We start from the raw sequence: 27612 nt of genomic DNA, 5'->3' as shown, positions 1-27612 counted from the left end.
ATCTGTACTCAGTTTTCACAGTAACCAACATTTTGATTAGGATTGTCAAAGCTTTCATTTCAAATCAATATACCAGCATTGTGATTAGCTTTTTTTTTTAGAAAATGCTTCATCACTCATTTTGCCCAAAATTATTTTTTTCCACAGGCCATAAATGCATTTTGCTTCCATACCTACAAAAGGATCAACAGAAGCCTTGTCTTGAGAGTGGGGTAAGAGAACATCAACACCTCGAGTGAAAAGCTCTTCATAAATATGATTCCATCATGATAATTAAGCTGAATACAGTCATCAAACAGGAAATAATGTCATAACCTCAGTAACATTCAGTTATGAATTTGATAGATTTTTCAGCAGCAGAGATGAAAAGGCAAGACGAGACAAAAGATAAAAGAAGATAAGACGGTCACCATGTTGCCTCCAGTCAAACAGGTTCTCACTCTAACAAACCTGAAAAAAATTAAAAATTAACACAATACACTTGTGTATTGTCACGCAGGTTTTGGATATTTCTGGCAAGGTCAGATCAAACCATGTCTGTGTTGTGGAAATTACTGATTTGTATTTTATTTCCTCCCATCACACAGAAATTAATTGAGGAGGGGGCTTGGCATGTTTTTAATATCCTGAGGAATTCTTATGTTTGCCCTTTCCTGTTTCCCACAAGATGACAATCCTCATCCACAGTTTCCTGTGGTACCAGATTCTTTCATCTGTGTTTAAATAACTCACCACTTGTTGGTCACTTCTTATGTCTTGCTGTTTTTTATGGCTTTTTGGCAATTCCAATTTTACCAAAAAAGCCCAACATATAAACTAATAGCAACATGTCTTAAGCAAAATCTATTAAATATGTGATATAAGATAAGATAAATAAGAGTAATAAAGAAATTTTCACGTCACAGCAGCAGCAGGATACAAGATTGTAGATGACCAAAAGAAAAATCACAAATCAAGTTTAAATAGCAATATATATAAAAATCATGAGAAGATAAAATAAAATAAAATATCTAAAAGAGAACAGCAATCTAAAAAAGTAAATATTGATTATGAGCTATATTATAAAACAAAGTAAGGAAATAAACTGAACATATTTCACATTTGTATAGCACAGAGAACCATGTTACAGACACTGTGTTAAGTCGTGGTTGTTGAAGACCTTTATGGCTGATGGGATGAAGGATCTGCAGAAGCGTTCACTCTTGCACTGTGGAAGCAGCAGTCTGTTCTTGAAGGAGCTGCTTAGAGCCCCACAGTGTGGTATAGGGGTGAGAGGGATTGTTCATGATAGATGTCAACTTGGCCAACTTTACCTATTAATTTACTTGGGTTTCAAATAATTCTCTTCAACTGAATAAAGAAAAATCCTCTCAGGCTCAGACATATGGAACAGCAAAATAACCCAAATTATGATAATAATGGACAGCAGACACTATAACATTGCAGAGGCCAGTGACTTCCATTGATTAAAGGTACTGGTAACCAATTGGCTGCCCATGAGAAATGGGAAGCTGGCACTCATTCAACATAGCTGTCTGACCCACACATGGGCAAAACAATACCCTCAGAACACATTTCCAAATTTGATAGAAAAACTGCATTTTTCAGATGAATCTTGAGGTGAGTGAAATTGCTGCCACACCTTTATCTTGTAGCCAGCCCACGAAGATTGGACTAAAAGTTGTCTGCCAGAGACGGGTACGTAAAGTCAAGAGTTGTGATGTCAAGAAACAGACTTGGTTTGATTGCTTCAAAAAGCTAAAGACACATTTTGATTGAAGAGAGTGGACATCTAAATATTTTGTTATAACCGCTGGTTCCAAGAAAATATGTTTGATGTACCAAGATATTCTTGCTGTGTCACAGAGCGTGCTATGCTACAAGCTTGATTAAAAAAAGAATCAGGTACATGCCATCATGTAAGCTGCAAAAACAAAGCAAGCTTTATCCACTGGTAAATATTTGGAAGATGAAGAGAGAGAGAGAGAGATGAGGGAGAATACAGTGCCTGAATTTCAAACAGTGTAACAAGTCAGGATATTATAGCCTGATCGAGGTGAGCCACATTTGAAGGACATGCCCTTTAACTCTCACACAAAAAATATGCTTTATCATAATCTGAACCCAACTTTTTGTGAGTGCATTTCTAAATCTTTTTTTTTTTTTTAATTTCCACATTTTAATTAAATATGCTTTCCAAATTAAACATTTTCAATATGATGTATAATTCTATCATGACAATGTAAAGTCATAGATACTGTGCACTGGCCTGTGGCAGCATTGTTGAACTTAGTTTAAGTGCAAGGAATAAATAAATAAAGTGTCTGCAAGAAGCCACCAAGGCCCCTTAGGCTCTGAACTGTGTTATTTCTATTGTCTTTAGTACTATTTGCCCGTTAAAGTCAGGCCTGTCATACTAAAATTCTAAGGGCATTATGTCTGCTTTTGCCAGTGGACTTTTCACCTTTCCACCCTCGTAATTTATAGCCCTTACTTACGGAAAAGTGTGCATTCGTGAAATTCTCCAGAAAGTGGCCTGTTAGCTGCAGGCACGACTGTGATTCGACTGCCGGGAAGTGAAACTGTGGAATGGGGAGGAGGCTGCAAATGTCCAACGAACTTTGGAGGAGTAAACCACAAGGAGGGGGTAGTTTGGTGGTATAAAGAGCAACCCAGGCTACCGCTAATGCATTGCACATCCCTGTCTGTGAGTCCGGTTCACAGGGGGTACAGCAGTAAGTACGACCTCCTTCTCCTCGGTATCTGCTCGTGCTGTCCCGCTGCTTGCAAAGCACCAGCTCTGCTCTGCAGACATGGCACCTGTCCTCCAAGTATTTGCAGTCGCTGCAATTCTCCTACAAACTGCGACATCAGCCAACCTCAATGACACGTAAGTAAAATATCTTATTAATCATCGGCTGCATCCAATGTTGTCAGTAAAAGTTATAGCTTGGGCTACAGCAGTGGATGCCGTACAGGCGCTGAAGTTTGCAGGAGAAGCATTTGCACTTGATTAAGCTTGGGAGAAAAAAAACGCGTGTCTGGCAACTCGTGTTGGAGTAAAGATGATATCATTAAGAACCAACAGCCTGCATTACTCACTGTTAAGTCAGAGTCCACGAGTTGGCCTCAGGACACTGTTATGTACGGTGGCTGAGAAGTGCAAAACACATTTACAATTTTTAAAAAATTAACATTTTAAGAAACAAATTAAATTTTAGGAAACACGTATTTTTGAAAAGCAAGTTTGGATTTTTAAAAACAAATTTCCATTTCAAGAAACAAATTCACATAAAAAATATATTTTAGCAACAAAAAAAATACATTTTAGGGAAACAAATTTACATAAAAAAAACAAAACACGTACGTGACCTCACGGTGACCCAAACTTGTAGTACAAACAACTGAATTTGTAGTCCTGCCCCACGTGGAAAGTCAGTGGTGATTTTTGATGGCAAGAACTGCTTAATCTGTTTTTCTTAAGTTACAGCTAACTGAACGATGTTTTGCCCTTTTGGTGGAGTAAATTTCAGCGAGTTTACATCATATTGTTCTTAGTGCGAATATTAATGTCATTAATGCCACAATCAGTTCTCAGCCTCATGGGGACAACATAAAGTTTTCGCACACACGACAAAAAATTGTGCGCGATAACTGTAGGGATGATGATATAATTTTTTTTTATGTGAATTTGTTTCCTATAATGTAAATTTGTTTCCAATGACAAAAAATTAAAACCTGTTTGTCAAAAATACATTCGTTTCCTAAAATTTAATTTGTTTCTTAAATGTTATTTTGTTTTTTAATTTGTTACTGTTTTTTTTCTTAAAATGTTATTTTGTTTTTTAATTTGTTAATGTGTTTTTTTAATTGTAAATGTGTTTTGCACTTCTCAGCCACCGTAGTTATACAATCAGCAAAAAACAGTCCCACCAGTGGGTGGGCGTACGTGCGCTTGTGTCGTCCCATCTGGAAACTTTTCAGTACATTTAATTACTCGGCTCAACTATTCTAAGGTGCTGCTCTTTTAATGTGTTTTGGCTGAAAAGCCTGACAATTGGCAAACTTTTGTAAAATGATTATTGATTTTAATTTCAAAGTCATGTTGTAGTTGTTATTGAAAATGTTGATTATATACCTAAATACATTTTTCAGTGTTTCTTCCTCAAATCATATAGTATCTTAAATAATTTAAACCCTTGAAACCAATAACAACTAACAAATTTAATCTGATTCTGTTAAGAATGTTTTGTCCAAATCGTTACACTCATAATTTTCTATTTTCATTTTTTCTTAATGTAGTATCTATGCAGTGACTGTCAGCTCCCATGTGACAGGAGGGAAACAGGAGATCTTGTGTGCCCACGTCCACAGCCCCATGGAGGACATCACTCTGACCATTAGCCTGTCTGTGGGCTCTACATACAGTGTCATCCGAGAGCAGCGTGTTAAAAATGACTTCTACCGCTGCTTCGAATTTCAGGTCAGTTCTCTTTTTTTGTTCTTTCAAATTCATAATAATACCATTTTTGTCTCTCCAGTATTTGCTTTACCGTTGTCAGAGGAGTAGAACATGACTGTTTATGTTTGAAGAGATTAAATGTGGTTTCAAAGTTACTGTGTAGTTTTCTCTCCTCTTGCCCCTCACATTTACTGACATAAATCTTGGCCCCATCATATACCTCGTTATCATGTGCCATGACTGAAGCTGTCAATACCAGTGGGTCTCTGTAAATAACTGCTCTGGTCTCTGTCATACCTCTGCCTGCTGTTATGCAACTTCCAGGTCTTGCTCCTTATTGAAGCCTGCTGTAATCAGCTCTGTGACAATACCACTTTGTTTCAGCTTATTCCCCCATAATATTTGGCTCTGCTTCAGGACTGGTCTGGCATTTTCTCTCTGCAACTAAACAAAACACGTTTTCTGCCAGAAACCAGGGTCACAACACCCATGTGAACATTCCTGTATAAAATTTTAGGGAGTGGTTTTGACCATTGTTATGTAACAGCAGCGCCATATGCTATAAAATTACAGTAACATTTCATTTAGTAGAAGTCTGTCTCTTGTTGTTTTCTTGTCTCAGATGGATTTGCTTCCAAGCACTCATACTCTACCACTGCAAGGACACTATTTAGTATGATGCCTGCTAACCAGGCAGAAGAATCCATTCTGAAAGATGTTTTTGCTGGTATTGCAGGTCCCTACAGTGCAGTCCAGAACTGTTGCATCCATTGGTGTAGCACTTTGGACTGGGAGCAACTCGAAAAATGAAATGAGCAAGAAGACTAAAATCCTCATTGAGCCACCTGCTTTCATCCATATCGTCCAAACTGACAAACCAATATACAAACCTGGACAGACTGGTAGGTGATTAATGTCACAAATCCTCTTGGATGGTGTGTGGAAGAATTGGAGCTTCCAGCTGTGTGGTGCAATTGATGATACTTTGCTGCAGTATTGCTGTTCAACTTGCCCACATAAGCACTGCTTACCAATTCAGCTGCACATGCACAATTTTGAGCGACTTCATTATTTCTGCATAATGCTGAGCCACCATTTGAAAACTTTAGGAATTATGTCTAAATTCAGTGCTCAGAAAAAAGGGTGATTCCTTAAGACTTCTGGATGGAGGCTGTTTTCTACCTTTAAGGAATATCCAAAGCAGAAAAAATGTTGAATTTTTGAACCCATCAGTGTGTTTTTGATAAATTGATTTAATCTAATTAGTTTTTACAGGTAAATGTAGATCCGATCAAGATGTTTACATACATATTTATGTTGAGTTATGGCTGTAGCTTGACTAGACTATTTAATAGGAGTACTGTCCTTGTACAAGAAAGGGAGGGGAATCGATTTATTGAGCAATGTGATTCAGACCCCATTAAGATAGATAGCAATATGCCCATGTGCTTTACACGTTTATTTTTTTTTATTGTGTGTGTTTTTTAGCACATAAGAAGGGTGTTATTCCTTTTGATTATTCTCTGTATTTTGGAACATCATCTGTTACTTGCAGGTAAAACCCCGGATGAGAACTGTGGAGCATGCACAGAATTTTCTGTCCATTTGAAAGTGTGCAAGCAGAAGGAATTCAAAGATCTACCACCTTATTTGAGTCTGTTTGTACAACTTTGATTGTTAAATGATTCAGCATTCAACTTTTTTGTCCTAAAACATATAAAAACTTTCAGTGAGATACACACTGATATTGCTAAAGGCATATTTCAGACTGTTATTCTCTAACTCTTACACTTTGTCCTACCAGCTTTCTGTTTAAGTCTAACAACCTAACAAAAACAAAACAAACATTTTCATCTTTAAAATCTGTGTAAAATTAATGGGGAAATCCCATCAGCTTTGCACTTTTTAAAAATGTAATTGGCTCAACCCAAAGAAACTGCCTGTCGAAAAATCTCCATGTTTTGTTAGGTTTGAGGGGAGCCTGTCTTAGTTTTTTTTCTTTTTCTGGCGTTTGTAAATATGAGTTTTTTTTTTTCCAGTTGTGGGACTTGAAGCAAAAATTCTGCACAGTGTTGTACTTTGAGACTACTTAGTATCCTGTTTTAATTTTTGTGTTAGATGTTGGGCCCACAGTAGCAACTTAGCAGGATATCTTAATAAATTAGCAACATCAAATGGCACACAGTTTATTCTATTGTGCTATAGTGTTAGATTTGAAATACATTTTGATACTTTTCTTGTATTAATAAGATATTTTTGTCTCTCAGTTTTGTGAACATGCTGTGAAAAAATGCACGAGTACCATTTTCCTCGTAAAACACCAGTTTCTCCTTTCACTCCATCAGAAACATAATTCCTTCTTTTTGTCTGTGTTATCAAGAGGAATTCAGCAGATTTCTCTCATGATCCAATATGCATGTATACATCTCAAAAGGCAGTATATTGTATGATTTTTATTTTTTTTTTTAATTATTTCTAATTCTGTTTGTACACTTAGTGTGCCATTTTACTCACAATATTCTGCATTACCTTGTGCGTGTATCACAATTATACTTATGGTGATTATTTCTTTCTTGTCTTTAAAGTCCAATTCCGGATTGTCTCCATGGATGCCAATTTCATCCCTGTAGATCGAGTGGTATGTTTAATCTGCTCATTTTTGTGAAATTCACTTAAATTGTAGGATGTGTGTCATGAATTTCATAATCGGCTGTGATTTCCAGCAAGTACTCTGTAAATCTGAAGAACAAGGTCTATTTTGGTTCAGGAGAGTGGGAGGTGAAAGTAGGGCTGTTTGTTGATTTTTGAGGACGGCGTGGGTGTGAAGCGCTGTGTGGAGTAGTGTGATAAACATGCCGTCAGAGTTCATTTGGCACACACTGCATTTGACCCAAACATCTGAATCAATAGTGGCACAGTTCTTTCCCATTTGTGATGAGAGCATAAAAACATGTCTGAAATGTGAAATCTGTATCTCTTTATAATCCATATCAAATGATGATGAAAGTGGTTGCTAGAAATGACAACATCAGTTGTAATTAATACATCATGTTTTTGTTTTTTTTCACACTTTCAGGCTGAATCACACATCTAATAGTTGAAGATACCAATATGTCTTTTGTGTTATCTTGAATTTGGGAAACCCAATATTTTTCCCAATGCTCGGTTGAGACATGATATTTGCATCTGATAGGATGAGCAATATTAGGTGATAAAAAGATGGCATATATTATTGAGAAATGTTTACCAATAACTTTAACTTATAAAGATATAGCACTTATAGCGTGTTTGTGTTTGAAAGTTTCTTTGTGCTGCAATTTAATTGTCTTTTCTTTTCAGTACAAGGAAGTGGCGCTCCAGGTAAGAACTTTAAATGGCTGCTATTTATCTGAATTTGAGAGGGCTAAGGCACTGGCATTTCTCCTCAAAGCTGCTGACTTGCTTTTCTTTTTTTTTTAAATTGAGGAGGAAAAAATAGTTTTCTGCCTTTTAGACTTGCAGTAAAGGCAGGCAGAAAAGAACAGGGAGAGAAAAGGCATTATTCGGTTAATTCCAGTTAAACTAACCAATGGATGAATGAAACTGCCTGTAATCCAGCCTTGTCTCCCACCGAAAAAATCCTGCCTATGATAATCTATAATACCAAAAAGGACTCCTCAGATTAGTGATCAACTGAAAGTCTATTTTAAGCAAGAGTTTCAAAATCGGTCGGAACCATAGTGGAGCCAAAATACCTTCAAAGTCTTTCAAGTGAAGAGGTGAAGCAGCATAGGGAGAACACAAGCCCTATCCTACCTATTATGAAAGGTGTTTCTGGCCTGAAATTAAAAACAAGCAGCATTTTCTTTCAAAGAATAATACAATTTCTCCCTTTCAACAGTTCAGCATATTTGTTGTTTATGTTTAGTTGATTTAAATGGAAACAATTTGCAAAGGTTAGCATTTAGTTTTTTTACAGTTAAGACAGTATCCCAACTGAAACAAAGTTTTTATACTAAAGTGTTAGTTCACACAGAACGCAAATAATCCAAGGTTGTTGGGTAAAAAATGCCAAATATGATGTGAAGGTCACAGAGCACAACTGCAATATTCTTTTTTGAAGCTAACATTTGTTAGAGTTGTTGTGTTTGACTTTGATCTTTTCTTTGAATGGTGAGTTCCCAGAAATGCGGTGCAAGAACACCAATGACAAATAGATTTCACAACTTTGCACTGTGATTATATGCAAAACTTAACCCACCAAAGTTGTATGAAAGATTAGGTCAACTGACTAAATTCTGATTGTTATCTTTATCAGAATGGAGAATGAAGTAACATTTAATCAATATTAGTGTCTTTACTATCTGCAGGATCCAAATTCAAATCGCATTGCCCAGTGGCTGGATAAGGTCATTGTTGGCGGCATACTTGACCTTTCACACCCTATAATTCCTGAGGCTGTACAGGGAAGCTACATGATCACTGCCTTGACAGACAAAGGAGAGGAAATATTCCACAGCTTTGACATCAAGGAATACGGTGAGATGTAGTTTTGGTTTAAAAAAGAAAAAAAGTACATTTTATTCACAAAAACACTGCCTTTGAACTACGTTTTGTAACTTTTCACTTGAAAGACTTTTATTTCTGTTTCCATTGCTATAGTTTTGCCAAAGTATGAAGTGAAGGTTCACTTGCCCAATGTGATAACCATCCTGGATAAAGAGGTCATGATGAAGATTTGTGGAAAGTGAGTGTCAAGTCATGGTTATTGGTATGATAGCTATTAAAAGTAGATGAGTACTTTTTTGTTGTTTTTATGGTAATGTCACAGGAAGTACAAGTTATGATGATACAGCTATTCACTTTTTTCTACTCTTTCATTAATTGAACTGTTTTTGGAAATAAGTCTGTGGTGCAGGTCAGTGGCAGCAGTCGTAGTTCGAGCTAGGTCAGTTAGTCTATTTTATTAGCTGGCTAGTGTGACGATGAATTCCCTCCAGATGGGACTTTCTGGGTCATCAACTGTGGTGCAGAAACTACTGTTTGTCACACTGATTACAAGGGAAGAGTCCTGCTAGCGTTGATATTTCCGCTTATTGACTCTCATTATAACAACGACAACTGTCCAAAGTATTTGCTACTGAACTGCTAATTAATAGTCTTAAACAAATCCTGACCAATGTAAAAATGAATGCACATTGTCCACAAATTACTAAGACTAAGAAATTTAAGACTGTTTAGGACACTACAAAATGTTTTTTAGTGCCTGCTCATATGCATATAATCCTTTTAGCATTACATTACATTAGGGGCTGGGGTTTGACCTTCTGGTTGGAAGATGTCAACACTACCTGGTGAACCATGGCTGTCACATAATACTTATCACCTTCAGTGTAAATTCAGGCTTTTAATCTGCAGAACAAACAACATCTCTGTATTTCTGCTCACTCTCCTGAAGATATACGTATGGGAAACCAGTTCTTGGTTCAGTAAAGGCAAACTTTTGCAGAACTAGCAGCTGGTTTTTTTTTTGGCACGTACCGCACCCAGAAACCATGTGCAAGATGTTTGAACTGACTGTGAGTATTCAAAACTTGTCACTGGTTATCATCTTTAGTTGTGCTTTTTAAAAAAAAAAAAAAAATTTTCAACTCACCTGTTTGATTATCTTCTAGACGGATAAAAGCGGATGCGCTACACAAATTGTGGACATGGAGGAGTTTTTCCGTGACAAGAACATAAATGTTGACAGTTTTGAGGTGACCGCTGAGCTGGAGGAATATGGCACAGGTAGGCTGACAGGGACCCACGTCTTATTCACTGAATTGGCCGTTCCTGATTAACTGTGGTCTGTCTGTTTACCACCATCTAGGAGTCATTCTTAGTGGCAGCGAGAGGACCAGCTTCAGCAGTCAGATCAGAACAGTTACTTTTGAGAATGTACCTGCATCATACAAGCCTGGCATTCCATTTGAGGGAAAGGTAATCACACTCACCAAAGTGCAGTGTGAACTGTAAAAACAACATTTTTCCAAAGGTTCTATTACTGTGAAATGTAGTTAGATACCACTGGGGACCAGAGGAAGAATTCTAATGACATAAAGAGTGGTCTTTGAGGAAATCCTTTTTCCCCCCACCTTTATTAAAGTAATTGGGTAGTGTTGATTCTTAAAAGTTTGGTCCCCAGTGAATGCATCTGCTTAAGATCAGCACATAAGCAGTATAGTTTTTAGGTTGACAACTTGCTTACAGAATCCTTTGAAAGTACAACCTCAGAGGTGCTGTTAGCTTTGTTTCTGGGTATGTGTGTAGCCCAGTGTTGCTTTGTCTGCTAGCTTAGTTTCCATCTAAATGACACATTAAAACTGATACTCAGTAACAACCATAATCCTATCGTACTGTTAAAGGTAATTAATACTATTAATGGATGGAGAGCTTTTGGCAATATCTGGTACCTTTTATTTTGTCACCTTTACCTTTTTTATTATTCTATTCATTTTTGTTTCTGTAACTCATCTTATCCCTTCTTGTTCAGCACTTTGCAACACTGTTATGATCAACATTTTCACAACTATGAAGAAAATCATCCAAACTTCCTTTGTTTTTAAGTATCAAAAATCAAACAAGCACAGAAGAGAACATATGTATCTGAACAATTTCCAAAGGTCAAAATGTTGGAAAAATTATTAGTTTCATGTATTGATTTGATGAGGGATAAAACTTCCTAATCACCACAATCATTTCTAACTTCTGCCACCTCAAATGAGCATGAAATCTTTTTATAAGATTATCTTTCTATATTTAGGTATTATGTCTCTGTTTTTCTTTTTGAAACAGTTTGTTTGTAGCAAACAAATTGAGCATTGTTTTTTTTGTTTTCATATTAACAAAAACGTGGTGCACCAGTTTGCCAATTTGAGTCTTGTACACTATTTCTTGTCAATTTCTTGTCCAGTTGTGCTTTTAGTAGTATTATTTTTATGTATATGTATATACATTTTTAAAATGAGAGAATCTCTAAAACGATTGTCAGCCTTTGATCTTTCATTGGTGGTTACCCTTCCCCTCTTTGTATCATTACCTGCTATAACCAGGAATTTAGCCTAATGTTAGTTGTTTTCTATTACGACTTAATCTTGTAACGGACTGTCAAAGAAAATGGTTCACACTTTCTCTGCTTTCTGTTTAAATGCTGGCCTTTAATGCAAAAAACTTAAAATTTCCTGAAAGATTCCTTCCACATCTGTGGATCCTCTGTTTGTTTTGTGATGTAATTCTTTTTTTATGACTTGAATTTTTTTTTTCAGTGAATAACAACAATTACACACAAACAAGCATGTATACTGACAACAAGTAGGTACTCAAATAATAAAGAAAAACGAAGAAAAATAAACAACTAACAAAACGGAAAGAAATTATCTAGATAAGAGCAGCAATAATAAGGATGCCAACAACAGACATAAGTATAAGGTTACATCATTACTAACACGTCAAGCAAATCAACACAATGAGCTGGGTATGTCAAAGGCCTATATGAGAAATATAACAGGCCCTCTTGTCATTAAAGTGATTTATTCTGTTCAGCAATCTGTACGACAATCTTTCAAATGCTGCTAGTTGACCGAGAGAGGTATGCCATTGGTGAAAAGTTGGAGTTGCTGGGGCCTTTCACTCTCTCATCAAAAGTTTGTTTTGTGATGTAATTCTAATATTCAGCTGCCTCTTTCACTTATTCTAGTTTAGTATGCTGGAAAGGTTTAATCCTTTTACATAAAGTTGAAACTATTTGCCACTTCTTAGAAATATGTGGAAAGTTGTAAGCTAATCGAAGACTCCGTTTGTATTATGAATGCAAGCTAAATTTTTGTTCTGTTTATATCCATAGTGACTCCTGCATTAGTAAATAGCCATGGTCTAATCATTTTAACCGGGGGGGCGAACATTTTATGCTACCTTCAGGCATCTGTCATATCTACACAAAATGGATTTCACTCTTGCTTCTAAAAGTGTAAGCTCCACTGACTGGGTTCATAAATTTTAGATTCATTATCAGACTGGAATAGAGGGATGTCAGAATCATAATGACGAGAGAATGGACAACTTTTCTTTATTGTATCTTAAAAGCCTATCTTTACTTTCTGACTGTTTTGCAGATCAAAGTGGTCGGTCCAGACAACAGACTTGTTGCTAATGAGGCAGTCTATTTGTTTGTGGGACTCTCACCATCATTAATGCTGACAACAGACATGAAAGGCATAGCTCTGTTTACTCTGGACACATCCCTCTGGAACCACTCTGTGTACCTGAGGGTTAGTTACTGTTTATAATGGTTATTTCCTGTCTTTTGGAACATTGCAGTAGAAGCTCATGATATGACACACTGGATTAATCATATTTGATGTATTAAATGTGGCACATATTGGCCTGTATTCTATGAAAACAAGTTGTTTTGATGTTAGTTTATGTTTGAAAATGTTATGTGATATCAGATTGGGAGCATGACCTTTGACCTTACCCTCTTAACAGGCAAGCTCTAAAAATACAATGGATAATGAACCACATGTACCCACTGATTGGAGATCAGAGTACGGGTCTGCACACCACCATGTCACAGAATTTTACTCCAAGAGCAAAAGTTTTCTGAAGCTCATGCTGGTCAATGAAAGGCTCTCCTGCAACAAGGATACATCTCTGCGTGCTCAGTACATCATCCAGGGAGAGGAGCTAAAGAAGGGACAGGAGGTCCTTGACTTTTTTTACCTGGTATGTGTTATGGTTTGGAGCTGTTGTCCGTACACTGACTCCCATCTGCAAATGTCAGAGATTGTAAACATCTAAATGAATTTTTAAAGAGTGTAGAAATATTTGTTCTTTAATTCTTACTTCATTCATGCCATGCCATGTATTTCTCTCCTTGTTTTTTCTTTTCTGTAGGTTCTGTCCAGAGGTGCAATTGTGCAACACGGTCGTGTCCCTGTGGCTGTCAAAGCAGGAACTGGTACAAACTAATGCTATTTAACTAAGAAGGAAAATAACCCTAACCCTAACTGATGCAGTCTGTGGTTTCTCATTCCTTAAATGACCATGTCACTCATTTAGAAAGGTCAAATTATTGGTCTGCATCAAGCAGACAAAATAAGTAAGGGGATTGATAAAACTACTTTTAGTCACATGATATAATATTTTGATATAATCATATTGAAGAAAATCAACAGTACAACTCACATCAATGATTAATAGTGATGATAAACATTTCCACACACACCATGTGAAAATAACTGAAGGTACTGGGACAAAATGGCTGTGTGGCTCTAAGAAAACCACTTCTCTGTGAGGCAAAATGGAAAAAATTGAGACCTCAAGGGGGATGCAAGGGAGCATAAAGATTGGACTCTGCTTTATCCAAGATGACCATGCAAGGATTCATTGGCTCAAACTGTGAAAGAGTGGTTCAATGAGCATGAGACATGATTTTCACACATTTCCAGACTTAACCACACATAATCAATTCTAAAGAATTAATACAATCCCAGATGGAAGTTGGGATATTGCATACGTAGATATTATTTTATAACTTGTATTTAGCCTTTCTTAAACAAAGTCACCAGGTGCTGTTGTCAATAATATAATGTTACATTTGTTTGCTTGTTATTTGTCCCAGTCAACAAAGGAGAGTTGGCTTTACCTCTCAGTCGGGTGATAAACCTGGCACCAGTTGCTCAGGTGGTAGTTTACACTATGATGCCCAGTGGAGAGACTGTGGCTGACAGCAAGAACTTCCCTATTCAGCTCTGCCTCAATAACAAGGTAGGAGATATGAAAATATCTGTTTCTAACTCAGAAATGACATGGTGATAGACTTCACATAATCTGCTCCAAACCTCTGACTCTCTCCACCGTGGTATTTCCTATGCAGGTGTCCCTCAAGTTCTCCTCTCTCCAGGAGCTTCCTGCAGGGGAGACCACACTGAATCTGCAGGCTCACCCAAGCTCCCTGTGCTCTGTCAGAGCCATCGACCAGAGCGTCCTCCTGCTGCAGTCAGAGCAGGAGCTTACCGTTGACTATGTACAACACTTATCATCTTTGACCCATTTTAACATCTGTACCTTTACCAACACTGTGACATGTGTTTGTGTTGTAAATGGCATAATACCCTGTGCTTTAAAGATGAGAAAAGGCTTTCACATCTACCCAGACTCATGTGCTGAGGTGTGTCTTCATACAGGTGTACAACCAGCTGCCCATACGGAAGCTGTCTGGATACTTCACAGAGGTTGAGGACTCTGAGCCGTACCCCTGCTTCCCCATAGAATTTAGAGTGCCTGAACCAGAACCTGAACTCGCAGTAACACCAGACACCGAGATTAATGCTTCATCCAGTGATCGAAGAAAGCGCTCGCTCTACTTCGGAGAGAAGGATGACGTCTACAGCATCTTTAAAGTAGAAATGTTGTCATTGTTTTAGCTGTAGGGGAAGCTAGCAGGCATTGCATTGCACATTTAGGCAAAAATATAATTAACTGACATCACTGATTCTATCTATCCATTTCTACACTTTTTATGTATATTTTAACCAGCATTTTTCTTTTCCTTCACTTAATCCTGAGCTAATTCATACATTATGTATTTAAGCTACTTCTTTTCAGTCTTCATCTCTGTCAGTGTCAGTTTGTGTCTCCAGATCTCTAGCAGTTTGAGCTTCAATCAAATTTTCTTCTATTTCTATCTTTGTAATGGGTAATGGTAGAATTGCATACAGAACATGGCTTTACTTTCTAATTTGGTTTTCTTTCTCTCCACTTCTAGGACATCGGAATCAAAATTGTGACAAACTCTGACGTGAAAAAACCGTATCACTGCCGAGAATTACTTGGAGTTAATTGTATGTTTTGTGGTGTTTTGTTTTTTTAAGTCCATTCATAATGACACACCAGAAAAAGGACCTTCACTGTAAATTTTATGTAAATCATGTGTTCTTGACATCTCAGAATATTCAAAGACTGAAAGAATATCTGTGCCTGATGGAGAAAGCATTGGAAAGACCAAGGAAACTATAAGAAAATATTTCCCTGAGACTTGGCTCTGGGAGCTTGTTTCTGTTGGGTAAGTGTAGTGGTGTAATGATTTTTTTTTTCATCTATGTCTTCTTAGACAGAGATAATCCTGTTCCAATGGCGTTTGACAAGATGCCACTGAGTCCAGGTAGCATGATGAGAGAGAAAAAGGAGACAGTCAGAACGTTCTTCCCGGAGACCTGGATCTGGGACCTAGTTACTGTGGGGTAATGATAATACATATTAAAAGTATTTTTTCAAGCATTTGTGCATTTTGAACAAGAGTTTGTTTTGGCAGGATTGTTTAAATCAGTAATTATTTCAGTGTGGAAAATAAGAAAGCTTGGTCATGCGTTCTGTATAATAAAATTATCCATATTTGTTTGCAAAATGTTTGGGTACAGGGTATATTAAAATGTACTTTTACTGAATGAAGGATTGAGCATTCCCTTAGGCACCACTATCAAAATTGCAAGAGATCTTCTCATATGTATTAAAGTATTTTCTTATTTTCATTTATAAATAATAAAGGAAAATACTTTTAATATGAATGTTGCTTGTCTATTTGTACAGTGACAGTGGATCAGTGGTTATGGAGAAGACAGTCCCTGACACCATCACTAAGTGGGCAGCTGGAGCTTTCTGCATTTCCTCTTTAGGCTTTGGCGTGTCACCCAACATTGGACTTACAGTCTTCCAGCCATTCTTTGTCAGTCTCACTTTGCCTTACTCTGTCATCAGAGGGGAGGTGTTCACACTCAAAGCCACTGTCTTTAATTATCTCTCCAAGTGCATTATGGTAAATATAAATTTTCCTAGAGATGCTATATCTTTTTGAGTTTTTAGATGTCTGAAATATTGGTCTAAATGTAGCAGTTAATAAGATGGTGTGTCTGTACTTTAACTGATGCTGTGTGTCTTTGCATAGTCTTTCATTTAGGGGTGATTATTAAGTATTGGGTCATCATGTAAGGTCAAAGCATCCTAATTTTTAAAAATAATTCTGCCAGTCACATGAATTTAACTTGCATCATTGCTTCAACAGAGTTGGACATTTGTCAGTTTTGATAAACACATTTTAACAGGTGACCATAAGGTGATGGTGGAAAGAAAAAAACTTCCTTTCAACAGGAAGAAACTTCCATCAGAACCAGAAATGGTGCACATCTGCCTCGACCAGCTGGGGGTTGAGAGGACAGGAAAGAGTGGACACCAGGCCAGGGATACCTGCTGAGAAAGAGAAACACAAGTTAATGACAACAATATATATGTATGTACATGGAGAGTGGAGTGAGTAGAGGTGCATCATGGGAGGTCCTCCAGTGGTCTAGGTTTATAGCAGCATAACTATGGGATGTTTCAGGGTCATCTGAGCCATCCCTAACCATAAGCTTTATCAAAAAGGAAAGTTTTAAACCTAATCATAAAGGTAGACAGGGTGTCTCCTTCCGGAACCCAAACTGGCAGCTGGTTCCACTGAGCAGGGCCTGATGACTCAATATGTACACACATACGTATACAAGTATAATTTGATGTCATGGAACATTGAGTTGACATATTAACATTTGACACTGTGTATGTTTTACTTTTGTATCTGTTTGCAGGTGAAGGTAACCCTGGCTGATTCTGACCAGTTTACCTTTAGAAACTGTCATGACTGCCAATACACAGTATGTTTGTGTGGAGAAGAGAGCAGGACCTTCTCATGGATTGTGACTCCAACCACTTTAGGTAGTGTTGAGCAGAAATGATACACCCGTTTGCCTTTCATCAAGACATATTGTATAATAGGTCATATACTGTACATTATTATGCCTCTGGACATACATTTTATGCAAATTTCCAATGTATTCTGAAGAATTAATGACACTTTACATCCAGAATATCAGCTTTGCTTTGACTTAAAACACCCTGCGAAACCCCTTTGGATTGTGAAAACACCTATCTGGCCAACATCTAACGTCATATCTCAGGATCAGAGTGGGAGATTGTGAATGTTGCACATTTGATTCGCAACTGAAATGAGGACACTAATATTTGGGGGCCCTCTTTGAATTGAACTTGATCTCAGATTGTGTCAGCTAGCTCTCATTAACCAAAAAGGGAATATTAAACTATTATCACAAACAATATAATGCAGTTTTCATATTTTTTTTATAAATATGTTTATTCCATCAGATATGGTCTTAAATTTTGATTTAAAGATGAAACGGAAGACGCTAATTAAACCTTATGAAGAGCACTGATAGTAGTTGCATCTGCACTGCTGGAATTGAAGACGGCGCCTCTTGTTGGAATGCTGCCTGGCCTCAAAGCAGAGGCTTTCTATCAGCCTCCATCAGGAGGGATGGAGATGAGATGAATGTCAAACTTCCTCTAACTCCCCCCTAGAGGAATCCTGACAATCACTTGTACTAACAAGTCAGGTAGTATCTCTGACGAAACATTCAGAAACCTCTCCCTCAGGGGCTGATCTGTACTTGTCCTCCACGTGAAGCATTGTGGGCTGTGTGAAGGAAGTAAGAGAGGGGATGGGAGATGGAGCTGTATGGGGGAGAGATGGAATAAGTCAACAAATGGGGATTAATGAGGGTGAATGTGATGGTAAACGGGAGGAGAAGGAAAACACAGAGGAAGGATGGAGGATAATGAGTTGGGTGGAATAGCAGATGGGAAGCTGTCTTGCCGTCTCTGTACACACTGTGTGACGGGGAAGTCGTGAGCAGTAATTATTACAGCCCAGTTTTAGACTGAGTCTGTCTGTGTGTACACAGGCAGGGTGAGTTTCAAGGTCAGCGCCGAGGCCCTGAAGACCGAAGAACTGTGTGGCAACGAAGTGGCCACTGTCCCCGATGTGGGCCAAATCGACACAGTAATCCGCACCCTACTGGTGGAGGTCAGTACCAAACGTGACAAAACATCACATCACTGTACATTTTTTTAACATGTTATGAGTTGGTGCAAATATGTAAAGCACAAGGTTGATTTGCAGTGTGGATGGTTCTTTAACAATATTTTAATTATATTCTTATATTATGTAATACATAATTTTATGCAATTATGTGTAATCTGTTAGTTTCCTTAGCTAGGAAATTGGATTATGATTACAATGAATTGAACTTCAATTGGCTTGAATTGGACTATATTATTAAAGTGCCTTGAGATGACATTTATTGTAATTTGGCGCTATACAAATAAAATTTAATTTAATTATTATGTAATTATTTATATTTTTAACCAACCATTTTTTAAATTGTATTGTAAATAAGCATAGTGGATTTGAATATGCCTGACCAGCTTTACAAGCGTATAAACTCTTGGTTTAAATCAAAGCTCATTTTAAACAGGAATTTTTATCTCTTTCAACTGAAAATGGTTTGCAAAATGAACGTACCAAAAATGCAAAGAAATAACTCTAAAATCCAGGAAACAAGAAATGCAGCCAGTGCAGGGACTGTATTATGTAATGTAATGTATGATGAGTCATGACAGATATCCAAAGAATTATATCACTCTGTTTTGAAGAGTCTAGCATCATTATACACATTTTGTTTTAGTTCTAGTTTATTCTCATCATTATTAAAGGTTTGTTTAAAGTAATGGACACATGAGTGCTGTTATATTGTTATACATCAATGACTGATTTAGTTACCATTTGCTTCCATCTTGAAATCATCTTTGCTCTTTGTCTCTCCAAAAGCCTGAAGGAACACCACAGATGGTCAGTCACAATGCTCTGCTGTGTCCTGCAGGTGAGTGTGCACAAACCAACATGTGCATATTCAGGCACATTGACAGACAAAATACAAATTGATTTGGCAAAAAAATATCACTAATGTGTCTTAAGTTTTATTTAATGGACTTACACCAGAGAACAAAAGAAGTCTAACTTACTTCTTTCAATTTCATTCCTGCCAGAGGGACCTGTGGAAAAGAACATCTCTCTTCTGCTGCCTGAAAGATTTGTGGCTGGATCAGAGAGAGCATCTGTCTCTGTACTGGGTTAGTTATACTACACTGAGACTTTTGAAGGAATTTCTTGTACTCTTTTATTGAGACGTAGTGTACGTTGCTTCCAACCCGTCAAGTGAAAAATCTGTACAGAGTGGAATCTTTTAGTGTTTGTTATTCCATTTCTGCTTCTGTAGGTGACCTGATGGGCCGAGCCATGCAGAACCTGGACAAGCTCCTGGCCATGCCATATGGCTGCGGGGAGCAAAACATGGTGCTGTTTGCTCCCAACATCTTCATCCTCAACTATCTGAACAGCACTGGTCAGCTGACCCAGAAAATCCTGGAGAAAGCAAGACGCTTTCTGGAGAGCGGTAAGCATTGAGGGCTTTTTCAAAGTCATTTGTAATGTTGCTGTCCTTGCAAATGTGGTGCATACGAAAGATGGTTCTAGATATATCCTACAGGTTGAATTACATTTTGGACATGAAGGGACAATAAACTAAAATTGTAACTACCATTACATGGATGAAATTGGAGACGTTGTCATATTCCTCAAACAGCGCAAAACCTTTTACCGGTAGGTTAATAATGGCCCTCTGCATCCTCAGTGGCCTTGCAGAGGCAGCGCGAAAGCTTTTGGGCTTGACTGTTTATTGGCTTTATTAGTTTCACCTGTGAAACTAAGGATTTAAGGCATGGCTGGTGGGGCTCATTCTGGTGTGGCTGGTGGTTGTGTACCCGAGCCTCACTGGGTGTTTTGGACATTCATCAGAAGGCACCCTCAGCTGGGGAAGGCCCACCGCAGGCTGATCAGACCTGGGTGTGTGTCGCCTGGTGCCTGAAGTGGTCTTGGGCAGCCCATACTCCATCCGTTTGTTTCAGCCACAACCAGTGACTGCTTCATTCTGAAAAAAACAATTGGAGCCTTTTTTGTAGAATGTGCTTCGTTCAGTAAAACTGATATGATGATGTAGTTTCAGACATTTAGTGTACAACCAGTTTAATACTAAAATCAATAGTGACACGTCCTCCAGCACTAAAATACAATGTTCTTTTAGAAGTAAAAGATTGAATTCTAAATATAATATCCCGCTTTTGCTTTCTGTCTGTGTGTTGTAGGATATCAGAGGGAGCTCACCTTCAAACATGATGACGGCTCCTACAGCGCCTTTGGGAAGAGCGATGAGTCTGGAAACACATGGTCAGTAATGTCAATGAGTGGGTGCTGCGAATCCACAATCATGACACTTACAGCTCATAAATAAACTTTATGTATAAACTGAAGAAGAACCAGATATGTTTCTTATAAAACCCAAGTACTGAGACAGGCAAACCTGATGGTAAAACTGTTACCAGTTATGCAGTTGTATCAGTGGTAGCAGAGGCTTTTAAAACATTTATCCAGGGGTTTGCTGTTTGTGTTTAACAGACCCTCTGTTTTTTGGAAAGGGTGCTGGGCAGTTTTGCAGTTGAGGGAGGCTGTGTATTCCAAGAGAAGTAACTCGGATAATAACTTGATGTATAATTTCAGTAATAGTCAAATTAAATTAAAAGTAGAATTAAAAATTGGTTTTACTGAAAGCAAAATACAGGAAAAAAACGTAGTGATCATTCTGCCTGCAAAGCATTTTGATGTTCAGTTCAGCTTCACTGCTTTAATCGGCATGTTTTTTGGGAATGTGTCCTCATGAGCCCTCCAGACAGACAGCAGACAACTCCAACATGTAATGACTGTTTTGCTTTGGAGGTCTTGACTAAACCTGATTAAAAGGAGAATAAATACTTACATTTATCAGGTGGAGCCAAGCATAACTCCAAAAGAAAGCTAATGTGACAAAGTTGCATCTACAGGACAGTTGTTTAAAAATGAGCATTGTAATGTAGAGATATGCCCATACTCAAACTAATAGCCAGAATAATTAAGTAAATCAACTTTTGAACATTATTGGGTAATGTTTAGATAAAATGGCTTGATGTAATGATTGTGTTGTTGTACATGCTGCTCCAAATGTTCTGATTTGATGGGAGACATAATGCTGTTACATAATTGTCCTGCCACTGGGTTCATTTTGAACTAACCAACGCAGGCGCACATGGTTTGCTTTCCACAAAGTTTGTTAGTATTTTGTGTATGTGACCTTCCAGGCTGACTGCTTTTGTGATGAAGTCCTTTAGTGGTGCAAGACCATACATCTTTGTAGATCCACAGCACATTAGAGATGCTAGGAAGTGGCTGTCCAAAAATCAGAGGGATGATGGCTGTATCAGATCTGTTGGAAAGCTCTTCCACAATGGGATGAAGGTATGGAACTTCATAAGACTAAAACAAAGGTACAATGTTAACTCGGTGCCAGAGGTGATTTACATAGAAAATAATATTTGAGAGCTGTTGATTTGAACTGAGAGTGAAGACTGGCTGTGACCTGCATATAGCAGTGATTAAAATATGTCTGCATGTGTAATAGTGACATTTAGATGTCTTTGCATCTCAGTATTCACTTATTCTTAGACCGCCTCCTACAGTAATCCCCAAACAGACAAGTATCCGTTTTAGAGTGGTTCTGTCTTCTCAAGCACTGATGTAGTTGAGGAGAACCAGTATTTGGTTTTGTCCGATGCACTTTTGAGTTGCTGGGTGGTATTTTGGAAAGACATCTGGGTTTACCTGTATTTACAAAATTCTGAAGAATAGATGTATGTGTGATATGGTGCTGCTGGTTCTGTGTTTCTGTCAGGGAGGAGTGAGTGATGATGTGTCCCTGACGGCGTACATCGCTGCTGCCATGCTGGAGCTTGATGGAGATGCCTCGGTGAGTCTGACACCACTCTACTTCTTTTTTAATTATAATTTCAAATGTTGATTATTTTGAATATCACTTAAGTCACTCTTAAATAGTGGTTGCTATTTTTCAACAGGACGAATATAGGAGAATGGAGTCTACAGATTAACACAGTCACCAAAAGAGATCTAGGAATGTGAAAAAAAGTCATATTTTCTGTCTAATTTGTGTTTAGTTTTTAAGAAGTAATCGTGTTTTGAAGACATCAGCTTCTAAGACTATATGCAGCTTCAGGAATATGGAGTGGTCTCTTTTAACCTTTACTACTGCCCTTCAAAGAAATGTCATCAAGCTTCTTTACTGTCACTATATCCGCAGAACTTGTTCTAAAGGCTGCCTAACAAAACTGCTCTCTAATTTTTCAAAGCCTGCAGAGGAGTTTACAGATCTACTGTATGAGTTCAGGTGTTTCTTCCCCTTCCTGCACATAGTCTCATCTCTGTGCTTTTTTGGCTTTGCGTCAGGACCCTGTGGTGCAGAACTGCCTGAGGTGTATAAAGGCAGCAGTGGCTGCTGAGATGGACAACCTGTACACCACCTCTCTGCTGTTCTACACCTTCACTCTGGCTGGAGACCAGGAGATGAGGAGCAAACTCATCACCTTACTGGACCAGAAGTCCATCACAGAGGGTAGGACCATTTAGAGAAAAATAAATAAATAAATTCAGTAATGCCACCAAGCAGCACAGTAGTGAAACAAGATGAGATTACATTCTTGGGAAAATTGGCTTTTGAAATAGTTTTTTTAATAAAGAAGCTAGATTTGCAGGAAAAATGAAAAGGCTCAATGAAGTTCAGTTAAACTCTGACTGATGCCTAAATCCTACATTAAGTATAAATTTTGAGCCATTGTAAGCAAAGTAAGCTTATTACTTTAATCATTTGTAGGGAATATTTTGCATAATGTATTAAACAATATGAATACTCAACAGTCATACATAACATGCTGGAAAGGAATGCAGTATGGTTTCTGATGAATACACAAGGTTCAAAGTTGGTGTGTGGATGCAGATCTAAATGCAGATTGGTGATGCACAGTAACTACATCCTGATCTCCATGTATAGTTTGCAGCCCTCCATATGATAACTTTGAGCTATTTAGAGATCTTTAGACAAGCAGCAACTCCAGCACACTGGAAACGCTGGAAACCAGCACAATGTGATATGTTCTTTTTTTATTGTTCTTTTTGGATGTTTTTGACTGAGCTGTTTAAGAGGTTTTACGAGGAGAAAACAGTTACAGCAACATAGTCCTCTGGAAAGAAGAAAAGACTTGAAATTAAAGCATGGTTTAAATTTTAATACCTGGAATGAATGCTGACTTGCGTTTTATTTATTGATTGAGTTAATTTTTTTTTTATTGATAACCTGAGACTTCCAATTAAATGAAGACTAAATGGTTCCTGTAGATCCACGGTGCCAGAGGTGATCAACTCCGTCTGACGGAACTTTGTGCTCACACCTGTGTCGAATAAGAATTGAAAAAAATTTTTTAAACCTCTAATGGATGAATATTCAGAATCTTAAGTGGAGTTGTGTCAGTGCTGTGGTGGATTCAAAATCCAGATTAAAACAAAATCCACATTAAAACAAAGAGCTGACACTAAGGTGTTAGCTGAAGGGAAATGCAAGGTTTTCTGCTAAAAACAGCTGACTTAGTAGTAGAAAGGTCTGACATGAAAGTGATAAATGCAGTTGAGAAGGAGTGTCATTTAAAGCGGAAACAGAACTACCTCTGTTTTACACTTAAGTTTGGAAATATGAGTCTCATTCTTTTAAATGAAGTTCACAAATGTAGTCTTTGCTAACGTCTATATGGATTACTCCACTGTGGTGGCTGGTAGGAGGCACCCGCCACTGGAAGAGAGAGGGAGCTCCTGGGAAAGGCCTGGACTCTCTGGAGGTGGAGATTGTCTCTTATGTTCTTCTGGGTCTACTCCACAATCCGCCCATGCCAGGTTTTGGTTTGGATTACTCCAGTGGCATCGTCCGCTGGCTCACTCAGCAGCAGAACCCATATGGTGGCTTCTCCTCCACACAGGTAGCCCAGACCATGTTCAAGTTTAACATATATGGAGAAGCTAGTTCTGAACCAGCCTTAACCAACACATTTAACCAATGTCATCTACAGGACACTGTGGTGGCCCTCCAGGCCCTGGCCAAATATGGAGCTGCCACCTTTAGTCCAGAGGGCAGTACGACAGTGCTGGTGACATCTTTAGGAAACCTGAACATAGAGTTTAAAGTGAATCAGGACAACAGGCTGCTGTACCAGGAGGAGAAGCTGAGCGAGATCCCCGGAGAGTACACCATCAAAGCTCAGGGACAAAGCTGTGTACTGGCACAGGTATCATTTCATGATCCACACAGCGACGACAGGGTGATAAGCAGGAATTTTCTAAATAAGCAGGAAAACACTGACATGAGCTTTATATTGATGTCTGTTCTTTCTGCTCTCAGTACAAAGAGTTTCTCATGTTACCCAGCAGCAGAAAAAGAGTTTGAATTCAGCAAACCATACCAGACCACCAGTGTCCTGTTAGCAGCCATAGCACTGACTGTTAATGCTCTGCTGTGTTCTATATGTACAGCACAGAGGCCACAGATGAATGAGCCTGATTAACATGTGTGTGTATATCTGCTGTATGATGTGGGATGTTCAATGTGTCTCTGCAGATCTCCATGCATTTCAACATTCCCCCTCCTGCTGACTTCTCTTCCTTCAATATCTCTACAAGCGCTATGGCTAAATGTAGCAACAGTCGGCCACAGCTCATCCTCTTTGTGCATGTCAGGTACTCTGTGGTTATGTATGACATATTAGATGTGGACTGATCAAAACATTACGTAAACGTGAATAAAGCAATTTTTCTCAAGATGTTGAATATTGTCATAACGTATGCAGTTTGTTGAAAAAGCAGTCCTACTGGAGCTGCTGTAAAGCGTGAGCCTTTGTGTGAGCGCTGCTGTGGTGTTTGACTCTTACAGGTATCAGGGCAAGAGAGAGGAAACTAACATGGTTATCATTAACATCAAACTACTATCTGGACACATTCTGGATCAGAGCTCCCTGAAGCTGGTCAGTTCATTATACTGATCAAACTATCTATGCTTTCACATTTGTGAAGAACATATACTGACTGCTGTGTGTCTTCATAGTTGCAGAACAACCGCTCTGTGAAACGGGTCGATGTGGATGAAGGTTTCATTAACATCTACTTGGATGAGGTAGGAAGCACTGAGGGTGTGTGTGTGTGTTTAGCTTGGTAGAAATGGGATGCATCAAGATGGAATGTTGCTATTCACATTATTCTATCTGCAAAAAGAAAAAGTGTTTGAACTCTTGTTTTTCCTGCAGCTGAAGAAGGATGAAACTCAAATCTACAGTGTGACTCTGGAGGATGACCAGCGGGTCAGAAACCTGAAACCAGCTGTAGTTAAAGTCTACGACTACTACCAGACAAGTAATGGCCTCCTTTGCTGTCCACTTACATCTTTACAAGTAGAAGGAACCTGCCTCCATCATACCAACCCTCCTGATTTTTAATCTGGATGCACTTGTGTTTTTGCTTGTATTTCAGGTGATGAGGCGGTCACTGAGTACACATCCCCCTGTGCAGAGAGTACATACAACTCTGAAGCTTCACACTGATCCCTCTTATTTTCCTCTTGTGCTAGATCCAATGTAGCACAATCTCACAGGCTTCTATTAGACAATATCTGTCAAACTGAAACACTTATGTAACAGGAAAAAGTATAAATAATTTTTCTTCAAATTTAAGTGCTGAAATTAAAGTTGGAGTATTTTAAACTGCAGTTAAATGTATCTAGAAATTGATCTAAAGTCTGCAATATTTTCAGTTCTCTCCTAAAAATAGCACTGTTGGATGACTATCTTTTGCTGCCGTATAGAACAAAACAGTTCTTAAATTAGACTGTTAGAAGTCTGATTCATAAAGGATAATCACCGTCGATCATGCTCTTGAGTTCAAACTGGTTACGTATTGCAAGCCCATAATCTGTGTAGACCGTGAATGTAAATATGTGTGGTGTGTATTGGAAAATGAAAGTGTTTTCTCTGCAGATGACACCACCAACCAGCTGTGAAATCCACTTCCTGCAAAGCCCTGATGGGACTCGTTGCAGTTGTGGGAGAAATCAGTCAAACAAGGAAAGTTTTAAGTGTGCGTTGGTGTTCTTTTTAAACTTCTGTTTAGCTGTGTTAAATTGTGGGTTATTTCTATTTTGGTCATAGGGATTAGGGATTCTTTTTTTTTTCCCCTGTAAGTTTTTCATGGTTTTGGTTCATCTCCCTCACATGTTAAGCTGGTTTCTGTCCATCATGTAGTGTAGTGTTTCTCTGCTTAACACTGTCCACTGAATTCAAGGATAGCAGCCGATACTCTGATAGTTGTTTTTAATAGATTTGACAAAAAGCCATATTATTCATACATGAACATAAGAAATACAGAGTACCAATTAGACCGTATGGTCCGTGTACTGATTGTGAATCTGTTTGTTTCTTTGTGGAAAAAAACAACAACAAAAAAACCTATAGGCTCATGGGGTTGCTCGGTGATTTATTCTGTGTGTGCACCTACAAATGTGTTCTATTGTACCAGTAAAAAAAAGATAGATTGATATGTCACTACTGTACAATTTTAAATTTAACTGCAATAAAAGTTCTATAATGACAAAAGTAAAAATTGTTCTTTTCATACAATACTACATTTTCAACATTTTCTTTCATTCAGGCATTTTGTTTATACGTTAGATTTTATTTTTTGTTGATTCAAGACCAAAATATACAAAGTTTGATAACCGTTAGCAACCTGCCAACCTTATTTTACCGCAATATTCAATACAGCCATTCCCTGTTTAACATCAAATAAGGGACATTTTACCAAAAGCTACCATCAGTGTAGCTTTTAAAGCAAATTGGACTTAAAAGTGTCAGATGAAAAAAAAAAAAAGTGTCTTCTCACTTTCTCTGGAGAAATAATTCAAATTTTCCATTACACAATTAAGGAAAGGGTTATGCATACAAAAACATTACACAGTTTGTCAGTTGACAAATTAAATATTTCACAACTGAATATAGCCACATACACGACTGGTTGTAGATGCTGTATACAACAATGTTCAACAATACAACAGTTTTACATTGTGATGGTAACACTTTAATTAGTGTCCACACATATCTGCCATGTATAAGCTGACAGCTAGAGTAATTTTAGTCTATTCCATAATGAAGACTTAATCATGTCTCACTTTACTGACCTGAGAGAAGTTCTTGGCCCTCATCTTGACCTCCTTCTCCAC

At 38.0% G+C, this 27612-nt stretch overlaps 1 protein-coding gene across 2 annotated transcripts; it reads left to right on the top strand.

The window, feature by feature from the left end:
- Window positions 1–2699: 2699 nt before the first annotated feature.
- LOC140314769 (alpha-2-macroglobulin-like protein 1) lies at window positions 2700–26812 on the top strand. Of its 2 annotated transcripts, none has more exons than XM_072393127.1 (36): window positions 2700–2890; window positions 4303–4483; window positions 5199–5364; window positions 7048–7100; window positions 7802–7822; window positions 8812–8980; window positions 9104–9188; window positions 9900–10020; window positions 10117–10231; window positions 10314–10423; window positions 12595–12750; window positions 12968–13204; window positions 13376–13439; window positions 14103–14248; window positions 14358–14507; window positions 14668–14883; window positions 15249–15324; window positions 15594–15723; window positions 16070–16295; window positions 17101–17227; window positions 18271–18392; window positions 19197–19248; window positions 19415–19498; window positions 19645–19821; window positions 20570–20651; window positions 21596–21752; window positions 22186–22260; window positions 22755–22920; window positions 24135–24331; window positions 24422–24637; window positions 24967–25085; window positions 25279–25369; window positions 25450–25518; window positions 25649–25754; window positions 25872–25913; window positions 26375–26812. In XM_072393127.1, exons 1-36 carry the CDS (start codon window positions 2814–2816, stop codon window positions 26395–26397), a joined length of 4404 nt encoding a protein of 1467 aa, XP_072249228.1. In that variant the 5' UTR covers window positions 2700–2813; the 3' UTR covers window positions 26398–26812. The 2 variants fall into 2 exon arrangements, with proteins under 2 accessions (XP_072249228.1, XP_072249229.1); XM_072393128.1 differs by having other exon boundaries at window positions 2817–2890; window positions 4338–4483.
- The last annotated feature ends 800 nt before the right edge of the window (window positions 26813–27612 follow it).

This window comes from Leuresthes tenuis, unplaced genomic scaffold (assembly GCF_036924035.1).
Source record: "Leuresthes tenuis unplaced genomic scaffold, fLeuTen1.0.hap1 SCAF_9, whole genome shotgun sequence".
NCBI classification, from domain to species: domain Eukaryota; kingdom Metazoa; phylum Chordata; class Actinopteri; order Atheriniformes; family Atherinopsidae; genus Leuresthes; species Leuresthes tenuis.
This window is presented reverse-complemented; position numbering and strand designations above follow the sequence as displayed.

Bases quoted from the DNA above. Each gene is read 5' to 3' on its own strand.
- LOC140314769 (XM_072393127.1), top strand. From the start codon at position 2,814: ATGGCACCTGTCCTCCAAGTATTTGCAGTCGCTGCAATTCTCCTACAA. The intron at 5,365-7,047 runs GTAGGTGATTAA...TTGTCTTTAAAG, and splicing joins ATACAAACCTGGACAGACTG to TCCAATTCCGGATTGTCTCC. The intron at 21,753-22,185 runs GTATGGAACTTC...TGTTTCTGTCAG, and splicing joins TCTTCCACAATGGGATGAAG to GGAGGAGTGAGTGATGATGT.